This window comes from Coregonus clupeaformis, unplaced genomic scaffold, assembly GCF_020615455.1.
Source record: "Coregonus clupeaformis isolate EN_2021a unplaced genomic scaffold, ASM2061545v1 scaf2108, whole genome shotgun sequence".
NCBI classification, from domain to species: domain Eukaryota; kingdom Metazoa; phylum Chordata; class Actinopteri; order Salmoniformes; family Salmonidae; genus Coregonus; species Coregonus clupeaformis.
Genome location: NW_025535562.1, coordinates 65636 through 75000, shown reverse-complemented (window position 1 = coordinate 75000; position 9365 = coordinate 65636). Strand labels below are relative to the sequence as shown.

At 48.9% G+C, this 9365-nt stretch overlaps 1 protein-coding gene across 1 annotated transcript in view; it reads right to left on the bottom strand.

Annotated features, from left to right (window-relative positions):
* Positions 1 to 9022, bottom strand: part of LOC123488269 (low-density lipoprotein receptor-related protein 6-like) — a 25832-nt gene extending 16810 nt beyond the window's left edge. The window contains exons 1-2 of the mRNA XM_045219162.1: positions 8428 to 9022; positions 3750 to 4155 (exon numbers count right to left, since the gene is read on the bottom strand). Of these exons, the coding sequence (XP_045075097.1) occupies positions 3750 to 4155; positions 8428 to 8482 (461 nt within the window). The 5' untranslated portion in view covers positions 8483 to 9022. The remainder of the gene's footprint in view (positions 1 to 3749; positions 4156 to 8427) is intronic.
* Positions 9023 to 9365: the final 343 nt, after the last annotated feature.

The window sequence follows — 9365 nt, the reverse complement described above, 5'->3', positions numbered from 1 at the left end:
CAAAGTCACATCCTAGGGGAATCAAACTCTCCTCACAGTCACATCCTGGGGAATCATCAAACTCTCCTCATAGTCACATCCTGGGACTTCCAGTGAGACTTCAGCCCAGAAACTAGCCTAACCTAGTAGTTGGCATTAATAACAGCCTGGGGCCCATCCACTTTGGAAACATCCTCAACCCTCATGGTTGGAACTCCTGACATTCCGTCTCTCCTTCCTGGTATTCTGTGGCGGCAGACAGACAGAGGGTGGGCGTGTCCCCCTCCCATGACGACCCTGAGAACTAGGGCTCAGGGCGATGGGAGAGACCAACCGGTTCCTTCCTCTGTGGGTTTCATGTGGGACAGCTGTGTGGGTCAGGGACCAGACCCACCTGTCCAACCCCTCAGCACCAGGCCCTCACCTGGCCTCCAGACCCACCTGTCCAACCCCTCAGCACCAGGCCCTCAGCCCTCACCTGGCCTCCAGACCCACCTGTCCAACCCCTCACCCCTCACCTGGCCTCCAGACCCACCTGCCCAACCCCTCAGCACCAGGCCCTCACCTGGCCTCCAGACCCACCTGTCCAACCCCTCAGCACCAGGCCCTCACCCCTCACCTGGCCTCCAGACCCACCTGCCCAACCCCTCAGCACCAGGCCCTCACCTGGCCACCAGGCCCTCACCTGGCCTCCAGACCCACCTGTCCAACCCCTCAGCACCAGGCCCTCACCTGGCCTCCAGACCCACCTGCCCAACCCCTCAGCACCAGGCCCTCCCCTGGCCTCCAGACCCACCTGTCCAACCCCTCAGCACCAGGCCCTCACCTGGCCTCCAGACCCACCTGTCCAACCCCTCAGCACCAGGCCCTCACCTGGCCTCCAGACCCACCTGCCCAACCCCTCAGCACCAGGCCCTCACCCCTCACCTGGCCTCCAGACCCACCTGTCCAACCCCTCAGCACCAGGCCCTCAGCCCTCACCTGGCCTCCAGACCCACCTGCCCAACCCCTCAGCACCAGGCCCTCCCCTGGCCTCCAGACCCACCTGTTTCTGTGCAACCAGGAGGAAGGATTCCATTTCCTTCAATAGACAGAGACAGGACAGACTACTATCATGGTGTTTAGGTTACTAAGAGCAACCAGGAGGAAGGATTCCATGTCCTTCAATAGACAGAGACAGGACAGACTACTATCATGGTGTTTAGGTTACTAAGGGCAACCAGGAGGAAGGATTCCATGTCCTTCAATAGACAGAGACAGCACAGACTACTATCATGGTGTTTAGGTTACTAAGAGCAACCAGGAGGAAGGATTCCATGTCCTTCAATAGACAGAGACAGGACAGACTACTATCATGGTGTTTAGGTTACTAAGGGCAACCAGGAGGAAGGATTCCATGTCCTTCAATAGACAGAGACAGGACAGACTACTATCATGGTGTTTAGGTTACTAAGGGCAACCAGGAGGAAGGATTCCATGTCCTTCAATAGACAGAGACAGGACAGACTACTATCATGGTGTTTAGGTTACTAAGGGCAACCAGGAGGAAGGATTCCATGTCCTTCAATAGACAGAGACAGGACAGACTACTATCATGGTGTTTAGGTTACTAAGGGCAACCAGGAGGAAGGATTCCATGTCCTTCAATAGACAGAGACAGGACAGACTACTATCATGGTGTTTAGGTTACTAAGAGCAACCAGGAGGAAGGATTCCATGTCCTTCAATAGACAGAGACAGGACAGACTACTATCATGGTGTTTAGGTTACTAAGGGCAACCAGGAGGAAGGATTCCATGTCCTTCAATAGACAGAGACAGGACAGACTACTATCATGGTGTTTAGGTTACTAAGGGCAACCAGGAGGAAGGATTCCATGTCCTTCAATAGACAGAGACAGGACAGACTACTATCATGGTGTTTAGGTTACTAAGGGCAACCAGGAGGAAGGATTCCATGTCCTTCAATAGACAGAGACAGGACAGACTACTATCATGGTGTTTAGGTTACTAAGGGCAACCAGGAGGAAGGATTCCATGTCCTTCAATAGACAGAGACAGGACAGACTACTATCATGGTGTTTAGGTTACTAAGGGCAACCAGGAGGAAGGATTCCATGTCCTTCAATAGACAGAGACAGGACAGACTACTATCATGGTGTTTAGGTTACTAAGAGCAACCAGGAGGAAGGATTCCATGTCCTTCAATAGACAGAGACAGGACAGACTACTATCATGGTGTTTAGGTTACTAAGGGCAACCAGGAGGAAGGATTCCATGTCCTTCAATAGACAGAGACAGGACAGACTACTATCATGGTGTTTAGGTTACTAAGGGCAACCAGGAGGAAGGATTCCATGTCCTTCAATAGACAGAGACAGGACAGACTACTATCATGGTGTTTAGGTTACTAAGGGCAACCAGGAGGAAGGATTCCATGTCCTTCAATAGACAGAGACAGGACAGACTACTATCATGGTGTTTAGGTTACTAAGGGCAACCAGGAGGAAGGATTCCATGTCCTTCAATAGACAGAGACAGGACAGACTACTATCATGGTGTTTAGGTTACTAAGGGCAACCAGGAGGAAGGATTCCATGTCCTTCAATAGACAGAGACAGGACAGACTACTATCATGGTGTTTAGGTTACTAAGGGCAACCAGGAGGAAGGATTCCATGTCCTTCAATAGACAGAGACAGGACAGACTACTATCATGGTGTTTAGGTTACTAAGGGCAACCAGGAGGAAGGATTCCATGTCCTTCAATAGACAGAGACAGGACAGACTACTCTCATGGTGCTTAGGTTACTAAGAGCAACCAGGAGGAAGGATTCCATGTCCTTCAATAGACAGAGACAGGACAGACTACTATCATGGTGTTTAGGTTACTAAGGGCAACCAGGAGGAAGGATTCCATGTCCTTCAATAGACAGAGACAGGACAGACTACTATCATGGTGTTTAGGTTACTAAGAGCAACCAGGAGGAAGGATTCCATGTCCTTCAGGGGGAATATTCCCTCTGTTGTTGAAGTAGACCGAGGAGATCTGGGCCTCAGAATAGAAACACCACAACAAAGACTATTCACTGCTGCTCTACCGTGTCACTAACCCCTCCCCTTCCACCGTGTCAGAGAAGACTCCTCCCCCCCTCATACCTGGTTACTTTGACATTCATTCAAGTCATCACAGTTCATAACAGGGTTTAGGTCTAACTCCTTCAGCCCAGGAGCAAACAGATAGAGCACACATGAAATAACCTTCCATCACCATTAACAACACAGAATCTAGCTGTGGGTCCTGGGTAGAGTTGTTCCACTGTATTAGTAAAGGCATCAGGGTTCTCCCCAAAGAATGTGAGAGAGGTGCTGCGCCCCCTTGTGGACTGGCTGCGCCACTACGTACAAAATAATTGATAATAACTGCATTACAGGTGGTCAAAAACACCAACATCTCTGAGTCCAAAGGGGAGACACTGCCCCGTCCGCAGCATCACCTTGTTAAAAAATTATTCTGCAGACAGAGTCTCTCTCACACACATCCCTGTTTCTCCAGCCACAGCCTGCACTGTTCCCTACCAATCTAGGATCCTCCAGACGGACCGTCTGTCCTGGGGAGAAGCTCTTGGCTTTAGGAACCTTGCAACCCAATCCAGGCAAGGGGACAAAGGGACATGACAGCAGTAACACACTGCTCCTCCCCCCTCCCAGACAAAGACAGGTACAGCTCGTCTACTGAGCAGTACTTTACCACAGGTAGTCAGGTACTCACCCTCTCCCCGGGTCCAGAGAGATGGCTCGGGGCTGGTCCAGGTCTTGCCAGAAGAGAACTCTCCGGAACGATCCATCCAGCTCAGCCACCTCTATCCGATTGGTCTCGGAATCCGTCCAGTACAGCTTCCTGCCCAACCAGTCGCAGGCCAGGCCATCCGGGGACGCCAGCCCCGACACGACCACCGTCTGGGCCGCCGCGGCGCCGGGCCCCGATTGGTTGAAGGCGGTGCGTTTGATGGCCTCCTCGCTGACGTCGCTCCAGTAGACCAATCCCTGAGCGTATACGTAATCCACGGCCGCGGCGTCCTCCAGACCGTCCACCACTACCGTGGCGTTGGCCCTGCCGTGAGCCGCATCCACCAGCCGCAGGTCCCGCCGGTTGGCATACAGCAGGAGGGGTACACCTGGGGAGGGGGGACAGGGTCAGACAGAAATACTACACTATGGAGAGAGAGATATATCTATATATATGGCTGAAAATATTTGTCATGGGGCCTCAGCTCCTCAAAAAGTTCTACAGCTGCACCATTGAGAGCATTTTGACTGGCTGCATCACCGCTTGGTATGGCAACTGCTCGGCATCTGATCGCTAGAGGGTGGTGCGTACGGCCCAGTACATCACTGGGGCCGAGCTCCCTGCCTTCCAGGACCTCCAGGCGGTGTCAGAGGAAGGCCCTAAAAATGGTCAAAGACTCCATCCACTCCAGTCACAGAAGGTGCGTCGGTCCCGCTTGCCCAACAGGGCCCTGAACAGCTTCTACCCCCAAGCCTGGTAAATAGTTTAGTTAAATAGTTAACCAATAGATGAGGGGGGGAGACCGGGCCAGACAGGTTTACACATGATATACAGAGGTCCCACCATATTCAGCAGGAGGGGTACATCTAGAGCAGAGGACAGACAGAGATACTTTATGACTAGAACTAGGGGTCTTTTGTTGGTCAAATAACTAGGCCAGGCCTAACCACGCTCTCCAAGGCCTGCTAACTTAACTAGGCCAGGCCTAACCACGCTCTCCAAGGCCGGCTAACTTAACTAGGCCAGGCCTAACCACGCTCTCCAAGGCCTGCTAACTTAACTAGGCCAGGCCTAACCACGCTCTCCAAGGCCTGCTAACTTAACTAGGCCAGGCCTAACCACGCTCTCCAAGGCCTGCTAACTTAACTAGGCCAGGCCTAACCACGCTCTCCAAGGCCTGCTAACTTAACTAGGCCAGGCCTAACCAGCGTATCCCAACCACCACCACATGCCAGCGTATCCCGACCACCACCACACGCCAGCGTATCGTTAAAGGCTACTTCCCAAATGGACCCCAATTCCCTATCATGGTGCACTACGTTTGACCCTGGGCCCTGGTCTAAAGTAGTGCACTATATAGGGAATAGGGTGCCATTCTCTGGTCTAAAGTAATGCACTATATAGGGAATAGGGTGCCATTCTCTGGTCTAAAGTAGTGCACTATATAGGGAATAGGGTGCCATTCTCTGGTCTAAAGTAGCGCACTATATAGGGAATAGGGTGCCATTCTCTGGTCTAAAGTAGTGCACTATATAGGGAATAGGGTGCCATTCTCTGGTCTAAAGTAGTGCACTATATAGGGAATAGGGTGCCATTCTCTGGTCTAAAGTAGTGCACTATATAGGGAATAGGGTACCATTCTCTGGTCTAAAGTAGTGCACTATATAGGGAATAGGGTGCCATTCTCTGGTCTAAAGTAATGCACTATGTAGGGAATAGGGTGCCATTCTCTGGTCTAAAGTAGTGCACTATATAGGGAATAGGGTGGTGCCATTCTCTGGTCTAAAGTAGTGCACTACATAGGGAATAGGGTGCTGTTCTCTGGTCTAAAGTAGTGCACCACATAGGGAATAGGGTGCCATTCTCTGGTCTAAAGTAGTGCACTATATAGGGAATAGGGTCCATTTGGGACGAACCCCATGGTCAAACTCCAGGCCCGTGCCTCAAACTCCATGCATCTGACCGACTGGCTGGCTGGGGGGGGGGGTCAGAACACGGGGCAGCTCACTGAAGCCTGTACAACACTACTACTCCACTATGTATGACAAGTGGAAATAGAGGGGAAATTGCATTTTCGGGACACTTAATATTTGGCCTCTGAAAATGTAAACTTTTGGGGGGCGGAGAACAGTAACTTTGCTGGAGTTTTTTTTAAACCCCAGTAGAAATGGCTGGCTACTTGATCTAAGTAGAAATGGCTGGCTACTTGATCTAAGTAGAAATGGCTGGCTACTTGATCTAGCTCCGACATGTTCTGACGACCACGATAAGTGAGTGCTGTAACTTCTCGGAAGCTTTTTCCCCCCATTGTTGCCAGGTTGCATATCTCAAGCCTATTCTCTGAAGTTGCCCAAAACAGCCAGGGCCAGATAACCAAGAGTCAGATGAAGCTACCGCTGTTTGGTTTAACCAACTCAGGAAGAATGGTAAATAACTTCATTTGGTTTAGAGCTAGATCGGTTCCTCTCTGTAATGAACTATAACAGTTATTGGCATATCGCATAACACTAGAAACATGTTGAACAATTTACTATAGCCATCTTGTTCTTCACAGACTGAAATGTCTCTGAACAAGGTCCAAACTGAGTTTCCTCTTCCGTGTTGTCTTGAGACCACTGATCCAAAACACCAGTGATTTCTGATCCAAAACACCAGCGATTAGACCCACTGATCCAAAACACCAGCGATTTCTGATCCAAAACACCAGCGATTTCTGAGACGGCTGATCCAAAACACCCGTGATTTCTGAGACGGCTGATCCAAAACACCAGTGATTTCTGAGACGGCTGATCCAAAACACCCGTGATTTCTGAGACGGCTGATCCAAAACACCAGTGATTTCTGAGACGGCTGATCCAAAACACCAGTGATTTCTGAGAACAGTTGAATGGAAGTTGAACCACTTCGCTCTGCTTTTCCTTTCCTCTCCACGTCATCCAATATGGCTGCCAGATGGCGAGCGAGAGGGTCTATCCTACTACAGCCAGCATTACTGCTCAATACTACTCAGACGGGACTGGAACTATCAGAATCACATAGACAGCATCCCAAACGGCACTCTAAACCCTACGGGCCCGGGTCAAAAGTACTGGACTATTATAGGGAACAGGGTGCCATTTGGGAACCACTGAATTGGACTGAAAGGACTCAAATCACATAGTATTTGAACACTAGTTTCAGAGTACATGGCGATACAGACTATTATTGGGAAATAGGTTTATCTAAACTAAATATGAAGTTTGCACTTATTTTACTGAAAGGCAGTAGCAAACTAAATCATCTTCAAACCGGTGTGGTAGTTACGCCAAATCTGATTCTACCAAAGGCTTGAGTAAACTGTGTAGTCTACACGCTGCCAACTCATTGGGGATTTTACACCTTTTCTTTTTTTTGATCAAAAACAGGGGGATAGCCTTGGCAAAGACATGATGGATATGACTCCTGGGAGAGAGACATCACCTCCGTAGTTCAACACAGTGACTGATGGATATGACTCCTGGGAGAGAGACATCACCTCTATAGTTCAACACAGTGACTGATGGATATGACTCCTGGGAGAGAGCCATCACCTCCTATAGTTCAACACAGTGACTGATGGATATGACTCCTGGGAGAGAGACATCACCTCCATAGTTCAACACAGTGACCTCACGTGCCTTCCCTACTAGAAAGAGACCCATGAATTAGATTAATGTGAGAATGAGATGTAGTCCCAGATTTGGCTCCCGTTGCAGATTGTGTGAACAAGGAATCCCATGATTATTTGGGACAGATGTTTACACAGCCATCATGCAGTGGGAAACTAATATTTAAGGCCAAATAGGCCTAGACATATGGGTATATAGCTGGTTAGAGAACTACAATCCACAATAGCCTAACGTGACCTGCAACAAGACTGTTGGTAGAATGTTGACCAAACAGTTATGAAAGCCACGCCAATGAATGCCCCCTGTTCTGATGGGGTTCATGCAGTATCCAGTTTTATACTGTAACTAACTAGCTACTTTGATATGATTTACTTGCAATAAGTAGCTAGTTACTCTTTCCAAATGAACTTACAGCAGCAAATGTGTCTTGTCTGTGGAGGCACCTTGTAATGTTTAACAGTAACATATGCAGTCAACATTATTGTTAGCCAGTTTAGTTAGCAGACTTGGCTAGCTATAAGGGTCTCTCTCTGGTTAGCTAAGATAGTTAGCTAAATCACAACAAGAACAGCAAGAAAATCTCTGCCAAGGCTAAACAGGTGTGGAATACTACAAACAGCTAAAAAGTGTAATCACCGCTAACTTAACTAAATGTTACAGACCAACAAACGGTGGATAAAAAAAGGACTAGTTCCCTAACTAGCTAACAAAGCTAGCTAGTTAGCAATCATCGGATAGCCAACTAGCTAGTTACAGTAGATTCAACACAGGTAGCTATGGAAAACACTTCCAGTGGTATTTAGTCATCCTGCTAACGTTAGCTAGCTAGCTAGCTCCTCCTGATGATGAGCAATCAAATCCCCTTCACTGGGCCCCCCAAATAATGAGCACAAGAGGCCATTGAAGAAGAAAGATCCCCATATCTGGACACCAGATCCCCATATCTAGAAACCATATCCCGCAACTTTCCACGTAACGGGAGAAAAAAAAAGCTAAAAAGATCAAAAACTCACCTCGTATTAGCAAACAAAAACTACACAACAACAGAGTCCGTAGCACGGCGCCCATCTTTCTCCTTTTTCCGTCGCCCGCCTGCCGCTCCTCTTCAGCGCAGGGTTCGCATTGCCGTTGTCTTCCTTTACCGACTTGTTAAAAGGTTGTAACAATATTGTGTTGTTTGTGGCTACAATGGAAGCGCCATTACTCTCAGCTCCATTCTACTCCGCTGGAAGCGCCATTACTCTCAGCTCCATTCTACTACGCTGCTTCAGGCTCGGCGGCGCTGCGATTCATTCTCCTGTCTGAGAGCGACGTCTCCTTCCGCCGGGAGGAAGACATACCAACCCTCCCCCCTCCTTTACCTTCTCCTTCCCTCCGTCTCTTTCTCCGATGCGCTCATTGTTGTACTTCGTTACATTGCAGCCCCTCGTAACAGCGGATTTCAACACGTTCAAATCGCTACGGCGGCTGAAAAAAAAATCACGCGGCCGACTAGGTCAAAAGACACTTCTTCCCCCGTTTGAAGACAGAAAACCTGGTCTAGTACAACAATTGTTTTTCAGTGTGAAAGATACACATTCCGGAGGGGACTATTTTCTGACGGAGCGCTCGGTGCTTCGGTTTTAGAATAACATACCCCTATGACCCTGCCTCGGCTGCTGGCTGGATCTCCTTTTATTCCTCAGAGGAGAACAGAGGAAGGAGAGGAGAGGAGTGAATGGTATTATCATGCATTATATACTGAACAACAATAGAATATGGAACGTGTTGGTCCCATGTTTCAGGAGCCGTAATAAAATATCCCAGAAAAATATCCATATGCATAAAATGCTTATTTCTCTCCAATGTTGTGCACAAATTTGTTTACATCCCTGTTAGTGAGCATTTCTCCTTTGCCAAGATAATCCATCCACCTGACAGGTGTGGCATATCAAGAAGCTGATTAAACAGC